Raw genomic sequence first — 19,179 nt, 5'->3', positions numbered from 1 at the left:
GCCGCTGAGCCGACAGCCAGCAGAGAAAGGCGAGTCCCCAGCGATCAATCCCAACGATTATTGGGGGAAAACAAGAGAGATTCTGCCCAACAAATCAACGTCCCCGGCAACGTCCCGGCAACATCCCCGGCGGTCTCTACTCACGCTGTCCGATACGTCGTCCTGGCTCTGGGTGCTCAGGAAGTTGAGGTAATCCTCGCGTTTGGAGTCCGAGATTTCCTCGTCTTCGTATTCCGTCTGATAATCGGATTCGTCTAAAAGAAGGGAAAACAGAAAAAAAAAAAACAGGAGAATCAGCAAAAAATACACAGGAGACGGCGAGATGCATTAGCGAGCGGACCTCGGGGGCCACATCCCGGCGCTGCCCTGCGGTTAACCGGCTCGCCAGAATAATAGTCTAAAGGATCTAGTCAGAGCGGCCCCATCCGGCCCCCGTCTAGTCGCCCGTTTCTCCTGCTGTAAAGACTCAAACCTTAATCAGTGGTTGGTCTCGTCTTAGATTCAGGAGCCGTATGTCTATCCCATGCATGTTTAATACCCTCACTGTATTACCCTCTACCACCTCTGCTGGGAGGCTGTTCCACTTCACCACCCTCTCAGTAAAGAAGCTTCCTTCCATCTCAGCCTCCAGTGTCGGATTGTGGCCGGTAGCCGGTAATTGAGGGTCTGAGCCAATTGCTTAATTAATACGTTTGGGTAACAGATGCCGGCGGCAGCGGGGAGAACGCGGACGGTAATGAACGCCTTAAAGGTCCAGCTGATCACGCTGCTTCGGTGCAATGCTGGGGGGGTCAGGATAGTTAACCCCTTAGCGCGGGGGGTTTAAAGGTTTTGGCCTTTTAGGTTGTTTTTTGTGATTAACGACCCTTTAAACCCCTCCAGGATTCCAACGACTGCCAGGAACTCGTGTGAATCGCCCCGCGAGACGCGTCGCTGCACCCCCCAACCCCCCCCCGGGCACCCGTGCCAGAAACAAAGCAATTTTCAGCTAAAGATGCCAAAAACCACCCGGTAACCACGCGGTGACGACGCCAGCAGCACGAGCCGTGGGACTGAGCCGTGATTACTGTGTGAACAGGAGGCTCCGTGTTCTGCCTGCGATCTCGCGTCACCGAACCCCCCCCCCCGCACCGCAGGCCGCCTGCCTCCCGGCGAGGACGGATTGAGCGGATAATCCTCCAGAAAGTGCAGAAATGTGACGTCCCCCCCACGCGCTTAACATCAGACACAAAAGCAACTAAGCCCCCGTCGCCGGGATATTCATCAGATCGCCAACCAGAGGGGACCCGGGATGGGTGTGATGGGAGTTGTACTTACCATCCACCACGGCCGTATTCACCGGCTCGATCCTGGACACGATCTCCGCCAGATCCGTGAAGGACGCGTTGGGGCAGGTGTTCAGCTGGAGACACAGAGGAGATGATGTCATTACATCATAATCATTACATCATTATCGGGGCTTTTAGGGCCGTAGAACCCTGCGATCCCCTCATACCCGGGGGGGGCATTCAGCAGGTATACGAACCCTGATATGTACGGTTTTGGAGACTGGCTCGCCCGTCGGCTGAGGGTTCTGTGCGTTTCTCTGATGACTCGGGCTATTTATAAAACACTAGACTCCCCGATTTGACTCGTCTGCCTGGCGAACGCTCTGCGGAGATCCCCTAAACCCGGCCCCTGCCTCCTGTAAGCGGGGGCTTCGGTGAAACTGATAACTGCCGTCTGGGGGTGAAATGGGGTAACTGGTAGAGCGTCGGGGGTTACGGCTCCAGGGAGGTTGAGTTGCCGGTGACGCTGTGGAGGGTTCAGTCGTCACTCGGGGAGGGATAAGCTGAGTGCGAGGACAGGGGTCGGCCCCTGGAGAGCCGCGGGGTCCGGCGTGAGAGCGAAGCGGTCGGGGGGGGTGGTTAAATCCTTACGTCCGACGTCTTGGATTTGCTCGTGTCCTGCCGGTCCTTCAGCATCTTATCGATGACGCCGCTGCGGCCCCAGACGCTGAAAACCGTTTTCCCGTGCTGGAACCCGACGTCCTGCGCAGGAACACAGAGCGGGGTGAGAACCGCACAGCGCATGAACACAGAGCGGGGCAAGATGCCAAATACGGGCAATAACTGCTAAACACCGCGACACGCAGCTTCAAAAACAGCCAACTGGGATTTTCCCCAGAAGGTCACCCTGGAGACGGACGGACAGTCGGATTATTACATCAACGGAGCCTCCAGAATCAGCTTTCCCGTACGGGGAGGAATAAAGTAATGGGGAGGAATAATCATGCAAATTGGTTCCTTGGTGATGATAATTAGGAAGGCAGAAGATTGAATCCACTCCCCACCCCCGCAGCGAGGACGGACAGACAGACAGACAGACGTACGCAGATCTCGTCGAACTTGCCGAACTCCAGCGTGCCGTAGCGGTCGATCGGCGGCCGGATGTACTCGCAGTATTCGTTGTTCATCACCATCTCGAGCTGCCGCACGCAGCACACGTACGCCAGGCGCGTCTGGATCTCCGCCATGTTCAGCACCTGCGGACGGTCACGTGAAGAGACACGGCGTGAGACATGCACCACTGGCTGAATATCGCTAGCGGGGCCCCCCCCGGAACAGCCAATCAGATGAGCCGCTTGGCCCGACACGTTTCACCCCATAAGGGCAGAAGCCCCCGCAGCCACTGATGGCGGGGAAGAGAGACGCATCTCGGCTACGGCGGCCCCCCGGTTATTATAATGGAAGGGGGTCTCACCTTCACTTTTTCGGCCAGCGGGTTCCACCGTTTCCATAGCAACCACCACCCAGATAGAGAGTCACCGTAGTTGGCGAGGTCCGTCTCGTCTCTGCTGCCGACGTCGATGGCGATCACCACTTTGGCCCCCATGGACCGCGCCACGTCCGCTGTGGGGGACACAAGATGAGTTCATTCTATAGAGAGGGGTCTCTGCCCGTGACACCCGCTTCAGATGCCCGGGGCTCTCATTCTGTAACATACGTGACACACGTGAGACGGTACCTGGAAGGTTGTTGATGTACCCGCCGTCCATCAGAAGATGTCCGTCCTTGGGGTCGCAGAGGGGCGGCATGTACCCCGACAGAGACATGCTGGCGCGCACGTATCTCCACAGGCAGCCTAAGGAAAGCGAAACGCGACGGGTAATCCGCGGCCGGTGGGATCGAGTGCCGCCAGAAATGAGACGGGGGGGGGTTCCGGGGTCTCTGCTCCCCCAATCGGCTGCATTCTTTATCTACTAACATCCTCTGTGACCCCCCCTCCCCCTTTAAACACACCAATTCAGACTTGATCCGCTACTGGGAAGCGGGGGCATTAATACCCCGGGGGGGGGCACATTATTCGCCTATCCTCAGCCCCCTGACCCTGTTTGCTGGGAAGAGACCCCCAACTCAGCCATGACCCTAATGAGCTCCCTCATTAACGAGCTGGTAACCGCTCGGTGACGTCCGGCGGTCTATAAACATTACCGGGCGGGTATATAGACTGAGAATGACCAACCGGGTAACCTCCTGCACCGAGGGCCTGTTCCCCATCCCCACTACTCCCGGAAGCTGCCCCACGCAACCACTGGTAACCCGAGCCCATCCACCCCGGCACCGCATAACAAACCCCTCGGCCCCGACACTCACCGTCCGTGTGAACGCGCATGGCCGACGCTGTGATGTCCGTAGTGATGTTAAAATAGGGAATCCAGAGGTCCTATAAATGGAAAGCATGGGTGGGCTCAGTGTGATGTCATAGCAGGGGGCAGCAAACACATAATGATGTCATAGCAGGGGCAGCAAACACATAATGATGCCATAGCTGGTAAAAAATGTCTCAGCGTTAAAGAAAGAATCTGAAAATACATAGAAACATCCACCCCAGGAGCACACAGAACACGCGACACGCCCCGCACACGGGACAGGTAGATGCCCCGGCCCCGCCCACGGAAGGGGTAGATACCCCGGCCCCGCCTCACCTCGATTTGCTTGTCTTTGAAGATGCTGCTGATGCTGTTGTTAAACGCGGCGCCGGAGAACATGGACGTGATCGGGTACGTCAGATCCAGAACTTTCTTAAAGACGGACGTCATGTCCTGACGGGGAGACGAGACAAGAAGTGAACGGAAGGGCCGGCCGGGGGCCGTGAGACGCAAGTCATCGCTAACCTATACCACAGCGCGGTACAAAGAATCAATAAGAGTTCTCATAACAGATTTATAATAAATAATCCGGGGCAAAAGGCTCTCTATATGGAGCAGTCGCCATGGCGACCTGAGGAAAGTTCCCCCAGCTCGTCACTTCCAATGATTTTGGCGACAGCTTGACATTAATCGCCCCAAAGGGTATAACAACGGCTGAAGCCCCCCGAGCCCCCCACGCACACTCACCATGCACCACTCCCGGGCCCTGATCTTCATGCGGTTGAAGCTGCGCTCCTCGGCGTATAAAGCCCCCATAAAGGAGCCGATGGACGTCCCGCCGATCACATCGATGGGGATGCCGGACTCGATCAGGGCTTTGATGATCCCCACCTGGGAACAGCCTCTGCGGGGGGAGGGGGGGAAGGGCACACTGGTCACAGGGGGGCAACAGACGCCATAAACCCGCCGTACGGGACCCCCATATATATATATATATATATACACGAATAACTATGTGAACGGGTAGCGTGCGAGGAGGGCGCGCCGTTTAGAAGATCAGGCCCCGGCCTTTATATTTTTGGGTTCATTAATCATGTAAATGAGGTTTTTTGTAGGCGGATAACGAGCTCTCGGCCCGATTTCCGTCTTCGTTTCCCGGAGCTCGTTATCCGAGACGTCGGCCCCCCGGGGGGAGACGCTCTGCGAGGCGGCAGCTGGATGTCACTCGGCGCGGAGCTTCGTGAATCTTAACAACTTTATTCTTGACAGGAGGATGAAAGCAGCGCGGGGCTGAGATCCCGGTATGTGCATGCGCGAACTCCACACTCATACCCCAGATCCCTCCCCCCGGGGCAGTCTCTGGCTTTCTGCCCCCGGGTGACCATCTCCTGACCCAACTGCTTTAGTCAGCGGAGCGCAAGAGAGTGGCGGAGCACCGGTGGGGGGGGGCGGTGGTTGTGGAGCGCCGGTGCCAGATATCCCAGTCGTGCAATAATCAGAGCTCACAAAGCCGGGGTAACTCCATCGTTATTTACCCGGGCGGTGGGCAGAATGCGGGTACGATGGGGTAGTAGGACTGCAGAGGGGGGGCTAAGGGGGCATTTCAATGAAATTAAGGAGAATAAGTAAAGATGAGAATAAGAATAGAATAGGTTTTTTTTGTCGGGGGGTGGGGGGAGCACGAGCTGCGTATGTTTTCTTTTAATGACACCGATAGGTCTATGAAGCCGGGGGGAGGGGGTTCCAAAACAAAGATGCGTTGTGGAGAGAGACGTTGTGGAGAGAGACGGCGGGTCAGACGGGGCGAGGGCTTCACCCCTGGAGGTAATAAGATCCGGGACGCAGCGAGGGATGTAAAGTGCTCCCGCGGGGCAGATGCAGACTCGTGCACTTTATCTGGGGCAGGTGCACGCTCGCTGGATAATTCCACCCCCGGGAAGCTGCCGACCCGGCGGCCGGACTGCAGAACTCATTAACCCCACCAGCGACCCAACGTAAAGCACACGGACGGAGCGTCGCTGCGTGAAGCGGACAGAGCCCACTCCAGCCGTTATGGAGTACGTTATTGCGCATGTTCATCCAATGACAGCATTTCCCAGGATGTTCCCCAATACAGCATCACGTGGTGACATCATGCGGTACCGGCGCCCGACGAGGTCTCACCTCCTCCCCAGGAGTGGCAGAGTTACGGTTACCGAACCTCGACACGGGGTGAGTGTCCGTCACCCCCCCCCGCATTCTCATCTCCTCCCCGCAGGGTGAGTGTCCGTAGTCTCCCGCGCATTCTGAACCCCCCCCCCGCAGGGTGAGCGTCCGTCGCCCACATATCTGATGCTCTTTCGAAGCTCTCTCGTTCGGAGGCTGGATGGATGAACATGCGCAGCAGCCCACGCTACAAAAGGGCAAAATAAACCTCGCAGATTTTGGGGGTGGAATGAGCCAAAAACAACAGAATCCAGCCCAAAAAAACCCAGTCATTTTACATCTGATTCCTCCTGGGGTGACGAGCACGCACTCCAACCCCCCCCCCCCACGCAGGGCGTCTCTCACCCCACACGGGGCAGGCACTAAACGCTAAGTGGCCCGAAAGCAAACCGGCCACCTCCAGGGCCGGGATGGGGGGCTTAGAAATTAACTGCATTGTAAAAGGGGGGGTTTGAAAACCCGTATGCAAAACAGGAGGATAATTCATTTGCATAAAAGGCTGTACAATCCCATCACACAGGATCGGGGCCGGCTGTTCTAAAGCCCCCCCCCCCCGAGTGTTACATTATTATACCCAGAATAACTGCCCCTCACCTGGCTCCGCCTCCTCCCAGTACGAGGGCAATCGCGTTCCCAGTCAGAACCCTGGCGAGGCGCGAGAAATCACAGTGCCGGTCCGGCGGCTTCTGGGAGACGCGTTCGTACATCTCGATCTGACAGGGCAGGGGAGGAAAAAATACAGAATCAGATATAATCCCAGCAAATACTGCCCCGGGGGGGGGGGGTCCGAAAAAGCGATTAGTCGGTGAGAGACGTGCGGGTTTTGAGACGCTTCTCCCTGTACCCCACGCGTGGCTTCCACCGGTGACCCCGGGGCATCCCTGCACCTTCAGGGGCCGCATCTTACCAGCTTGGGCAGGCTCCTCTTGGAGAAAACCCGGTGGGGGCAGCTTAGGTGCAAATGCCCCGAACACCAGCTCCTCATGTTCAGCCATTCCACGGTGCGGAACGGAGGGGGGCCGTCTTCCTTGTGCAGGAGGATGAGCTGTTTCTGCGCACGCACGGCCGTGTTCTCCAACATCTTCTCCAGCTGCAACACGACAAGACGTCACAACCGGAGCAGACACCCCGTCTCGTACAGCCGTGCAACGCGCCGCGCACGCACACAACAGCCCTTACAACCCCCCGCGCAGGCGCATATACGCACCTCCCCCACAGTGGGCTCCTGCTCCCCCAGCCCCACTATGAGGATGCAGTCCGCCTGCCGTATGCAGCGCTGGGTCCAGGGGGTGAGGCAGTAATCGGACTGGTAGAGGACGATGCGGTGAATGTCCTCCTGCTGCCCCAGCCAGCTGGACAGTCTGTACTCGTGGACGCTGCGGAACGAGCGGGGGAGGCGTTTAGGAGACATGGCCCAAAACACACGGGTACCCACCTTTACCCCCCGCCGGACTCAGAGAAACCGCATTCTGCCGGAGGGCGGAACGCGCGGGGCGATCGGTAACCGATACGAACCTGTCCAGAGCGGCCGATCCCAGGCGCTGCTTGATGTTGTCGCTGGTGAGAAGTAACGTGGGGCCTGAAAAATAAACAAACGCTCAGAAAAGAACCCGGAACGCACGGATTCGCCAGCGTCCGCCAACCGACATCCCTGAAACCGCGATAAAACCACCCCAAAAAACAAACATTTCAGGCAAAACGGAAACAAAGTGCCGGTCGCCGAGTGCGAGACTCACTGGGCCGCACTCACCCTGCGCAGAGCTCTGCCAGCCCCCCCCCCGTGTTTTGGCGAGGAGACAGCGCGGCCAGAGAGACGACGGACCCTTCACGCCAAATCAATCCAGAGTAGGGGGACGAGCCGCGAGTTACCCCCGGGGGCAACTAAACCAACACCACGATAACAGCAGATCAGCCGTTAATTCTACGAATAATGGGGCATTTCTGCCCAAAACGGTTTCCGTGGCTTCGATTGACGAAGATGTGTCGGGTCGTCAACCGGCCTCCAGAAACACAAAGTTACTAATGCAGATGTGGCCCAGCACTGAGAGGGGGGTGGATAAGTGGAACAGCCTCCCAGCAGAAGTGGTAGAGGCTAATCCAGTGAGGGGATTTAAACACAGGTGGGGTTAAATGGGAGCGTCCCCTTTAAGAGAGAGGGATGTGGAAGACACTCAGAGATTAACGAGACGGACAGACAGACAGCGCCCCCCCCGCTCTCTCCGGTAATAAATCCGTCTCATTGGATCAAGTCCTTCTGACCGGAATCTCCTTGGAAACGGCGAGCGCCGGACGGACGCTTCTTGCCTTCATCTCTCGTTTTAAAGCATTAGTCACCAAATTATTATTATTATTATCTTTTATTTTTATAGCGCCAACAGTTTATGCAGCGCTATATAAATGGACTGAATGAAACGCAGAAAGCAAACATGGAGTGGGAGCGCGTGTCCGGATACCAGCCGCCGCCGCAAATCATTCCTCTGATTCCAGAAATTATATAAAATAATAAAGCCCATTACTACTTTTTCCTCCCCGACGCGGATTACGAGTAAAACTCTTCATCCCATGTTCCATTATTAAGTCTAAAAGAAGCTGATAGGAGTGAAGAAAACCCCAATAACCGCATCACGCCATAATCTAAAACCAGAGGGTCAAAGGCTTATATAGATAAGTGGAACCGCCTCCCGGCAGAAGTGGTAGAGGGTAATACAGTGAGGGGATTAAACATGCATGGGATAGACATACAGCTCCTGAATCTAAGACGAGACCAACGACTGATTAAGGTCCGAGTCGTTACAGCAGGAGAAACGGGGGCCGGATGGGGCCGATCCGCCGTCTATAAGAACTACTAGATATTATTATTTACAAAGCCCCCTCCTCTAGTGACCCCCCCTTATTATCCACCCTGGGGGGTATCGCACACAGCAAGGGGTTACACTGAAAATATTCTGCCCCCGACGGTGCTGCTTAACAGGGTTGGTTTAGAGTCTGGTTATGAAGGGGTTAACTGTTGAAGTTTAATGCACCATGAAGACACGCTGGGATAGAAAAGGTTAATCCGCTTTACCCACACCCAAAAACGCTGCTTCCTGCCCAACGAGGGGTTAAACGAGCCTGCATGACCCCTGCGCTGCGCATGCAGATAACAGCAACTGTCACGTTGTACGGACAGAGAGACATCAAGGGTTAAAGCCCCCACCATAAAGCTGAATGAATGCAGATATTGCGCCCCATTTCCCCGCCGCATGCAGTGACGCGGAAAGCACGCTGTGGACGGAGCCGGTGTCTGCGCAGCACATGCTCTGCAGCACAGAGAGACCCGCCGCGTTTCCATCTCTCACGCATGATGCTGCAATCAACTGCTGCTGGGGTCTCACCCTCCCAAAGGCTGCAAAGGCTGTAGGGCGGCTCAGCCTTTATAGGGGAAATGCGCCGGGGTCAGCGAAATCAGGCGGCCACGCAATCGTTAATGCAAACCCCCCCCCTATAAAGTGCCCTGCCACCTTGGTGCCAATTTATGCCACCACAGTACCCAGCGCTGTACACATCTCGCCAGCACTTACCGACCGCGCTCAGCGCATGTTTCAGCTCCAGAGTGAAGGCCGTCAGAGGAACGTCCTCAGACACCGGCAGGATGGCCACGGTGGAGAGGTTACTGGCCGGGTTCCCAGAATCCCATTTGTTGCCCGTGGTGTGTAGCCCCAGCCCGTGCCCTGGAGAAAAATGGCGGAAAGAAATCGAATCAATCAGCGCTCATCCCCACGACGACCCCGCAGGCATTACCAATCAATCCAGACAGCAGAATCTGACGGCATAAAGGGCACTTTGGGTCTAGGGGGTGTGGTAGGGGTATTGTACGGGTGTGCTAGGGGTGTGGTTAGAGGTGTGGCTTTCTGACAGTTATTTGCTTCGACTAAAACAATAGTTTGTTAAACAAAAAACCCCAAAAAGCTCATAAAATGATATTTTCTGTTTCCTTGCGAGGAGGGATTTAGAGTCTCAGGACATCTCCCGAGTCCCGCACTGGTTAGAACACGTCGCTGACACGGAGTCAGGAGAATGCCGCGTTCCAAGTACGAGGAGCCGGGTTTTTGAAGATAAGGAATCTAAAACACGTGCAGACGGCAGACATCTTTTTTTTTTCATGTGTTAGTGATGGATGTTAAGCTCTTCGCTCTGCCCCCCCCCCCACCTCCGGCTGCCGGCGATCAGGTGTGCTGTCGGAGCAGATCTCCGGCGCAGGCGGCTCGCGGCCGTTTCATCTCCGTTGGGAAGATGACTCACCATGTTGTAACCATGGCAACATCCCACGGCGAGCTCAATTATTCTCGCTGACCTGGCAGAGAGAGCGAGTTGAACAGATACGCCTCGACGTTAAGGAATGAAGGCAGGCGAGGAGAGATGACCCCCCCCGACGCGGGCCGGGGGGCGACAAGTTATTGAGGGCGACTCTCGTGTCGGCTGAGAGTGATCGTCTACGCTTTGAGTTTGAATTTTCTAATTCTGACGCGAGGACCACGACCGACGCTTCACCTGCAATCAATTGAACTTCCCTACACTTTACCGACCGGCACAATCCAGATTAATACCGGCTGCCCCGAACTGAACCCCGGCGGCCCCTCGGCTGATTACAAGCCCGAGAGAGAAGAATAAGTGCATTAAAATAGAGCGCAAGCTCTGGGACACGGTCTCGGGCTCTGATAAACCAGACACTGTCCTCCCCGGATTTGCCCCAAACCCCCCTCCCGCAGTTGCCGAGGGCAGATTCTCACCGGTAAGGGGTCCGTTGACCTGCTGTAAGCTGCCGAGTATCTTCTCCCCGAGGAGGTGGATGAGTCGGGTGACGACCTGGACGCGGCGGGAGAGGAACGAGGGATTTTATTACAGAGACGCCGGAGATAAAATATATCGGTTTTCATGCATTTGGGTTTTATCGGAATTACCATTTCCGGTTACTGATCCGTAAAAGCGTCCCGTTAACCCCCGCTACGCCAACACTCACAATTCAACCTTTTTTAAGCTTTATTTCTCAGTATGCAGAATTGACTGTTCTAAGTGGCCGGCCGAGCATCATGGGATTTGCCGCCGTTTATCCGTTACCTGGGGGAACTTGCGTTTGATGGACGTCAGGGCTCCCTCGGGTAGCTTGGCCAGTTCCGAGTCTCGCACGGCGTGCACCGTGGTGGCTCTCGGCTGGTGGGTTAACGCTTCCACCTGAAACGATAAACGGAGAAGCGGGTAACCGATCGCCGGCCGCTCCGGTAACCCTTAGAACCCCAGGGAACCCGCTGGACGTGTAACTGGCGCAGGACTCCAGAGAGATCTAAACGATATGTGAGAGCGCGCCCCTCCGAGCGGCCGGAAGTTGGACGTCACGTCTGACCCGCTGCGTTTCGGTAACACGGCAGGAGGCCGCGCTGTTAAGAATCACGGCAACCAGGAGACCACGCGGAGCCCGAAAGCCCCGGTAGCGGCCGAGCCGTTGGTAACGCGAGCAATTAGCGGGGATTATAAAGCTTACCTAGCAACTAACAGAACAGACGGCGTTTCATCTTAAAAGTGCGTCACGGATTATTTTCAGCGTTTAGACAGAAAAAGAAACATCACAAGGTCAGAGCTATTTTCGGAGGGTCCGCGTAGCGTCCCGGGGGAAACGCGTCGGCGGCTTCACAGAGAAAGCACGTCTGCAGAGGCCGGATACTCGCGGAAAAATACATATAACGGACCCCCTAACAAAAAACATCACGGGGGCTGCGACCCCCCAACAAAAACAAGACGCGATACAATGTAACAACGCCATCCAAAATGTATTAACCCCCGGGAAAGATTTCTGCCGCCGCACTGCGGCCCACGGGGGGCTCCGGCGCTGGGAATCTTTGCCAAAAGAAACGCTACTTTTGGCAGCGAGGAAACGGCGACTTTATTCCGTTTATGGGTTAATTGATTGGCGTCGGCCGGAGGACGGCTCCGCGTGTTCGCGCTCCACCGCAGTTAATGGAGAGGTTTAGTGGCCCTCGTGCTTTGGGGGCCGCAGATCGAAAAATAGATTTGGGGAGAATCGGCTCAGCGAGGCGTGGGGTCCCGCGTGGGAAATAACCGGTGGGGACGGCTGGAGGTGATGAGCTTAGATACACGAGAACGACCCCGAAATCTGCTGATTGGGATTAAACTATAACTCAGACGCAGGACGTGAAGTCTGGAGGACGGACGGACGGACGACGCACCCCTCCCCCCATCGCATGAACACGCCGCGGCTTCAGAGATTTATGCCCCATTTGTGCCAACGCCAACACTCAGAGAGCCTTCGTAACGATCTGCAGCGCGCCCCGGAGAAAGCGGTAATAAATTTACCCTCCGCAGACAGCGCCCTGGCCCCCCGCCAGCTCCTCGGTCACCCTGCTACATCTTCACCTCTCCTATTCCAGGCATTCAGACACGGCTTCTCATACAGAGACCAGAACACGCGTGGTAGTAATGGCACGGAATGGGTGTGGCCACATAGCCACACCCATTTAGCAGGGGTGGTCAAATATAACCCAACCATAGTCCAATCTAGTTAGCCCCATTTACTCACGCAAAGTAGGCACGGTTAAATGATGCCCCGCCTAGTCACACAAAGTGGGTGTGGTTAAATTAGCCCCACCCAGTTACAGCATTCGAGTCTAACCCCTGCTTATCGTATTAATTGATCTGTACCGATTGGTCGAGGAGATCCCCGCCTCCTGCGCTCTCACACCAATAAAAAGCGGACTCACCACCCCGATCAGGTCTCCGCGGCCGTATTCACCGGTCAGCTGCTTCTTCCCGTCGTCCTTCCTGATGACGGATCGGAGTCGCCCGTTCAGGACGATGTACGTCGAATCCGATTTATCTCCCTGCCTGCAAACGAAAAGGAGAGACGGACGTGGATTATATGGGGGGCACCAAAAGCCCCCAGCAAAGGGTCCTACAATAAACACAAGGACTAGCAACGGAGTGTGGATCAGGTGATGGGAGTCATACTCCTCGCACACGGATCACATTTTAAACTGACCTTTTCCTTAACCTGCCGTTATGGCTGCTTGAGGTCAGGTGACTTTGTATCCCACCTATCATTGTGCCCCCCCTCCCAGGGCATCACCCCCCCACACACACACACATACACGCATGTAGGGGGCAGGACTGAGCTCTTACCTGTACACGGCCCGTCCGGCCTCCACTTCCATCCAATCCAACGCGAAATCCACCTGCCGCACGAAGGGAGACATCCGCTTTACCACGGTGTGGGCCACGCCGAGCACCACGCTGGGCTGCTCACGCATGATCCTGCGCAAAACACGCAACAGAGGAGACACGCGCACCGTTAGCAACCAGATCCGGGGGGGGGGATAAATCTGCTACCAAAAAAATGGTTCATTTAAACGAAGGGTTCAGCCTTTTCTGCGGCAAACAGGAAAAAATGCCGGATTGGAATGCGGTGAAACGTTTGCCGAGCTCAGACGCCGCCATGGGTTATACGGAGGCGATTCGGATCGTGGCCGCTCGGTCACCAACAAATGCCCACCAAAAACGTGCCCTGCTTGTGGCAGATGAAGGGTTAAGTCTCTCGCTGGCTCCGAGCCTCGATTGTCATCACGCCGTCAGCGCGGCCTCCTCGGCACGGGGCGATGACACTGATTAATCGGATCAGCCCCAACGCTGTTTTCGGATCTAATTACGGGTTTCAGACTGCAGTCTGGAGGGAAAAGGGCGTCGGGGGGGGGGCGGAGGACAGCGAGCCGGCGGTAACGAGCACTCACCATCCATTTACTGCTAATGGAGCGACCCGACGCGCTTCGACAAGACGCGGTGCGCGGGGGCCACAGACACTTAGCCCTGGAGGTTAGAGCGATCAGCGAGTGCCGGAGCGGCCAGCTCTGCCGAGCTCCAACGCAGAGAACACAAAACCTCTCTGTGCTGCCAACAGCGGAGTGCAGCTAAACCTACAGCCACCTGGAACGCCACATGCGCCGCTTACCCGCTTTTAAAGCCATTGGCTGGCTGTAATTGTCACCTTCACAACAGCGCCGTGGTATACGAGGGCGCTATATAGATCGAGTAGGAGGAGCCCAAAGGTCACATGACGACCCGCCATGGAGGCCTCCAAACATTAGCGGTGGAAGCTGCAGCTGGAAGGGAGAAGAGCTTTCATTCCGCACTAAAGAACTAAACGGGGCGGACATGTTTAACGGAGTAACGAGGACACGTCGGGCTCCATTTCAATCACTTGGACGACAAAGAGGCAGTCTTTCTGTCGTATTTTAACTCCATGGCTCCGAATCGCCCTGAACTTCCCCTAAAGTTTGCTCATAAAATGCATATTTCTGTTTATTGTAATTATTGTGAATTCGATCGGCAGCCGGTACCAGGAGATAAACAATCCGCTTGTATTAAGAACGATATTAAAACGGTCCGAAACCCAGAACCTGACGGCAGATCGGCCCCATCCGGCCCCCGTCTAGTCGCCCGTTTCTCCTGCTGTAACGACTCAAACCTTAATCAGTCGTTGGTCTCGTCTTAGATTCAGGAGCCGTATGTCTATCCCATGCATGTTTAATCCCCTCACTGTATTACCCTCTACCACCTCTGCTGGGAGGCTGTTCCATGTATGTAGCGCCCTCTCAGTAATCCTTTTATGTATTTAGATGTCTCTCCCCCATCCTCTCTTTCTCCCCGCCGGACAGGTTGAGATCCCTTTGATTTTCCCGCATGAATAAATAAATACAGGTGAAGCAGCTCCGGTCCGCACGGATTATCCGGTACATCGGCTTCATACATCGCAGGGAGCCCACGGATCCGCCTGACATCTCCTGATAAATAACGGCCCCTAAAACCCCCTGAAAATCAACAGCGGGACACAAAACCCAAAGGGCTGGGGGCGCTACGGAGTCTGCAGGCGCCATATCAATATAAATGAACGGAATGAAAGCGAGGCCGGATTACACGTCATCGGAAAACGAAAAAAATCATAAATCTGCCCCAAAACCACCGGCTAAGCCTTTAAACCGATTGGATTAATTTATGCGAAAAGTCACCGGAAACCGAGGGGTTAAATTCAGATTCACTGCAAATGAAAGCATGAACCCCCGGGCTGGTTAATTGCCCCGTGGGGTGTTTGAAGCCGGGGTATGTAGGACATCTATTTATCAAGCAGCCGGCTCTGCCCCAATTACGTCGCACGAGGCCTGCGCGGCGAGGATCTACACATTAAACAGACGGCGGCCCCCCTGGCGACCATTCCCAGGGGCCCCCCCCGGCGACCATTCCCAGGGATGATATCCGGAACGGCATGATATCCGGAAGCGAATAAACCGTCAGTCTGCCCTCCTCTGTAAAGTTCGGCAGGGAGAACACCGTGGGAAGAAAGTGAATTTATTCCGTAAGAGGCGGCCGCGGTCAGAGACTCTCCAGAGAAGACCTATAAGGGTCTCAGCAAGCACTCGATAATCACGGATCGTCAGCTCCTGGGACGCAGCGAACATTAAACAGAACACCGCGTGTCCCGAATAATCACTTTAGAATCAAATCAATGTATTGTTTCCTCTGGAGGTTTAATCACATAACATAAACATTAAAGGAATATTTCCAGCTTCTATGGCAACAGCCTATCGGTGCATGATGTTTGTGTCACGTGACAATTAAGCATTCCCTAATAAAATATATATAATAGAAGGAAGAATGCTGCGGACTGCGAGCTACTCACTCGTAGAAGTGGCACTTGGAGATGGACAGGAAGGTGCAGTCCCGGTTGGCCTTGATGGTGAAGATGAGCGGCTCCCCGGTGAGGACGGCCAGCTGACCGACCAGCTCCCCCGGGTGGGTGATGAACAGACACGTCTCCTCCTCTCGGTCGATCTTCCGCTGGTAAACGTGCAGCAGGCCGGAGATCACGAAGCGGATGTTCACGTCCTGAGGATACAGAGAGACGCGTGACCAAAGCAAGCCGTGACAGCGCACCCCCCCAAGCACGCTAAGAAAAGACCCCCGAGACCCCTTATCCTCACCCCTGCCCCGGGTATAAGGAGGAGGAGGAATGGGGTAGATGCATTAACGCTGAATACATGAGGCCTGATGTGGGACGACATTCATTTCTTGCTCAATAAACAGGGATTTGTCCCACGACTGGTAATCTAAATCTATGCGACGGGCAGTAAGGAGTTAACATACGAACACTCTCAGACCGTCAGAAGAAGACAAAGACCCGGAGCCGTCGCTCGGCACAAAGCAGCCGCGGGACGGAGCCAATTAAAAGATTCCGAGCCGAGCGGCTTTGTGGAGGCTTGAAAGGATTTGCCGGGGATGGCGACGTCTCAGCCTCTGAAACGACTGCTCTGCCAGCAGGGGGCAGCTTCTGAGCCTCGTCGGATTCACTGTCCCCGTACGGACTCCGCGCCCCGCGGCCTTCAGCCATTTAACAGAGCGCTGCTTTCTCCGGCGAGACGGGAAGCCGTGACTCGGTGGCGTGACTCAGGGCGCACGGCGCGGGCCCCGGGAACGCACGGCGCGGGGGGGGGGGGGCGTCTCGCTGGCCGGGGACAAATTCAAGGAGAGGATGAAAGGCTCGGAGCTTAACAGCCGTCCAAAATATATGACAAGCTTTACACATCAAGGTTTGTGCGGCGGCCCTCGGGAGCCAGAGACTGATTTACAGCGGCTGCAAAGCGTGACCTCCGGCAAAGGTAAAAAATAAAACAAACCAACGTCAGGCTGCAGCGCGCAGGTCACCTTCAAGCAACCCCAACGTTTTACTTGGGAGGGTCTAGTAAACAGGGAGGCCGGCTGGCACCGCCCCCTACATCCAGCCGGCGCCGCCCCCACGGAACCCTTTTCCACGACATTCATCACAAGAGGCTGCATTGTTCCACTGGCTATTTTGGCGATTGCCCTTGGACCGGGGACAAGCGAAGCGGCGGCCTCTCAGAGCTCGGGGGGGGGGTAACTGCGTTTACTCACCTGGTCCCCCTGCCTTGATAAGACGGTGCAGCCTTTCACCTGATGCAAAGTCACTCTTCCGTTCAGCAGCGTCGGGTCCTGTGAGAGAAGGGGGGGGGAGACGGCACCAGTTAGTGCAAGGACGGGACAATGTACAGAATGGGCCCCCCCGCGGGAGAACCCGGTCGTCAGCCAATAGGAATACCGTGTGGAAAAAATCGGAATGGCTTTATTTAAGCAGGTTTGTCATCAAAAGAGGATCAGAGGCTGAGATGGAATGGAAGGAACTTTTACTTGACTGAGAGGGGGTAGATAAGTGGAACAGCCTCCCAGCAGAAGTGGTAGAGGGTAATACAGTGAGGGTATTAAACATGCATGGGATAGACATACGGCTCCTGAATCTAAGACGAGACCAATGACTGATTTAAGGTCTCTACAGCAGGAGAAAGGACTGGACGGGCCGGATGGGGCCGGTCACTTGGTGCATCGCTGGGGTTAATAAGTTATTTTTCACGCTGCCCTCGCTGTAGATCTGTAGTCTTTGTTCTAGAAGAACGCAGAGAACTCGTACGATCCGCTCGGCGACTCAATAAGGAGCCGGCGGGGTTTGGGAGCGGGCGGACGGGTCTATTTGGGGGATAATCGGCGGTAACGGCACTCGGGGGCCGTGGGAGGACCCGATGTTTGAAGGTAATTACGGGGAGCGGGGCTGTAATTATTCAAAGCGATTTCAGTTCAAGTCGAGGATCCGTTTCATGATTCATTTCATAAGCAACATAATTAAGGGGTTATTTTCAGACAGCGTCAGACGCTGACATGCGCCGTTAACCCCATAGTGGCCGATGTGCGGGGACGGTCTTACCCTCGTCAGCCGGGGACCTCCTGGGGGGGGCGGGGGTATTTAAATCGGTAATCGTGTTTAACGGTGAGGCGCAGATCGCTGGCTATTACCGGCTTCCTCTTATCTCTTGATTACTAGCATCCAGAAATCCCTTTATGACCGGGGAGATAACAATTGCCAACTCTGCCAGGCGGCAGAACCCGGTTCCAAGAACGTGGCGGTTTAACACCGAGAGCCGCGGAAAGGAACATCACAAACCGAGCTAAATTAACGGCGATTCAACGCTAAAAATCGCTCATTTATTTGTCAGCAAAACAAACCCATGGCACCCATTATCCGGAGGGCATTTTGGGCACACGAAAAAAACCGAGCAGACGCGGCATTAAGTGAAGAACCGCCAACGTCAGCACATAGTCTCCGACCGCGCATGGGGAGGGCTTCGTCGGCTCACAGAGAGAGGGAACGGTATTAAAACACGAAGATCGGGGGACACGCGGATAAAAAAGGGTCAATTTAATGCATTTTATATCAGGGGACAGATTACATCAGCAGATATTCCGAGGGTACCGGCCGATATACATCTCAGCCCCCTGATATAAGATCCCTTCCCTGTAACCACTTCGTTTCTCACCTGCAGCTTCATCAGGGTCGAGAGGTCTTTTTTTGCGGCATCAAACATGGCGTTAATGTGTCTGTTGACGCTGAACTCCGGGATGAGCAGATCTTCCTCCTTGTAGTGATAGACGGCCGACGGCGTCTCCGTGACGGTCACCGACTTCTTCAGGATGGGCTAAAAACACAGAATGGGTTAACACGCGACCACCACACGCGGCACTCGCTGCCCACCATTCCCATCCGACAGCCACGACCTCGTCCTCTACAAACACTCAGAGACATTTCTATTCGTTTTGGGGCACTGGGGGGCACGTCGCACGTAACCCCCCCGCCCCCCCCCCCACACACACACACAGTGCATTTAAAGAGACATTAGCTCGGATGAAACGGCCCCAACGCCGGCACACGGAGCGTTCACGCCGCCAGGACACGTGTCTGTCTGCTATACGTGACAAGTCATTTTTCGAACACACCCCCCACCGGCCGGTCCCAGACATGCCCGGTCACGTAACGCTACGGGGTCCGTCTGTCGCTGGAACGTGATGATAACGGGAGCGAAAGCAGCTTCGCGTCTCAGCGCCCCTCGTTTCCAGCTCCTTCATCTATTATCTCCTCCAGATTGTCTGCGCAGGACCGAACAGGAATTCATTCTCGCTCCCTACCTTGTTGATTATAGGGCTCGGCGGCGGGTCGTCGGGGGTGAGACTCACGCGGGCGCGCTCGTAAGCCATGTCCATATCGGATTTGGTTGCCTTGGGGCTCCCTGTTAAAAACCAAAATTCTACATATTAGACAAATTCAGCATTTTATCTCTCATATCGCTAAATAGACTCATCTCCATCTTTCCTCCATACGGTGACCGTTACCATCCATTCACACTCATATATTTAACATCGTTTCCTAAACCGGGGGAAGTAATTATCTGCAGCACCCGTCACTT

At 55.3% G+C, this 19,179-nt stretch overlaps 1 protein-coding gene across 4 annotated transcripts in view; it reads right to left on the bottom strand.

Annotated features, from left to right (window-relative positions):
- Nucleotides 1–19,179, bottom strand: part of PNPLA7 (patatin like phospholipase domain containing 7) — a 31,227-nt gene that overhangs the window by 354 nt on the left and 11,694 nt on the right. For all 4 annotated transcript variants that reach the window (XM_053473808.1, XM_053473811.1, XM_053473809.1 and 1 more), the window contains 22 exons: nucleotides 18,902–19,002; nucleotides 18,256–18,414; nucleotides 16,805–16,882; nucleotides 15,555–15,760; nucleotides 13,007–13,138; nucleotides 12,589–12,712; nucleotides 10,934–11,047; nucleotides 10,606–10,681; nucleotides 9,397–9,546; nucleotides 7,352–7,415; nucleotides 7,044–7,212; nucleotides 6,744–6,926; nucleotides 6,431–6,549; nucleotides 4,379–4,535; nucleotides 3,968–4,084; nucleotides 3,636–3,705; nucleotides 3,007–3,123; nucleotides 2,743–2,891; nucleotides 2,372–2,524; nucleotides 1,920–2,030; nucleotides 1,318–1,402; nucleotides 145–254 (listed from right to left, as the gene is read on the bottom strand). In XM_053473808.1, coding sequence (XP_053329783.1) covers nucleotides 145–254; nucleotides 1,318–1,402; nucleotides 1,920–2,030; nucleotides 2,372–2,524; nucleotides 2,743–2,891; nucleotides 3,007–3,123; nucleotides 3,636–3,705; nucleotides 3,968–4,084; nucleotides 4,379–4,535; nucleotides 6,431–6,549; nucleotides 6,744–6,926; nucleotides 7,044–7,212; nucleotides 7,352–7,415; nucleotides 9,397–9,546; nucleotides 10,606–10,681; nucleotides 10,934–11,047; nucleotides 12,589–12,712; nucleotides 13,007–13,138; nucleotides 15,555–15,760; nucleotides 16,805–16,882; nucleotides 18,256–18,414; nucleotides 18,902–19,002 — 2,744 coding nt within the window. The remainder of the gene's footprint in view (nucleotides 1–144; nucleotides 255–1,317; nucleotides 1,403–1,919; nucleotides 2,031–2,371; nucleotides 2,525–2,742; nucleotides 2,892–3,006; nucleotides 3,124–3,635; nucleotides 3,706–3,967; nucleotides 4,085–4,378; nucleotides 4,536–6,430; nucleotides 6,550–6,743; nucleotides 6,927–7,043; nucleotides 7,213–7,351; nucleotides 7,416–9,396; nucleotides 9,547–10,605; nucleotides 10,682–10,933; nucleotides 11,048–12,588; nucleotides 12,713–13,006; nucleotides 13,139–15,554; nucleotides 15,761–16,804; nucleotides 16,883–18,255; nucleotides 18,415–18,901; nucleotides 19,003–19,179) is intronic.

The sequence above is a fragment of the Spea bombifrons genome, chromosome 8, assembly GCF_027358695.1.
Source record: "Spea bombifrons isolate aSpeBom1 chromosome 8, aSpeBom1.2.pri, whole genome shotgun sequence".
Lineage (NCBI taxonomy): Eukaryota > Metazoa > Chordata > Amphibia > Anura > Pelobatidae > Spea > Spea bombifrons.
The sequence above is the reverse complement of the archived record's forward strand: the minus strand, read 5'-3'. Positions and strand labels throughout refer to the sequence as shown.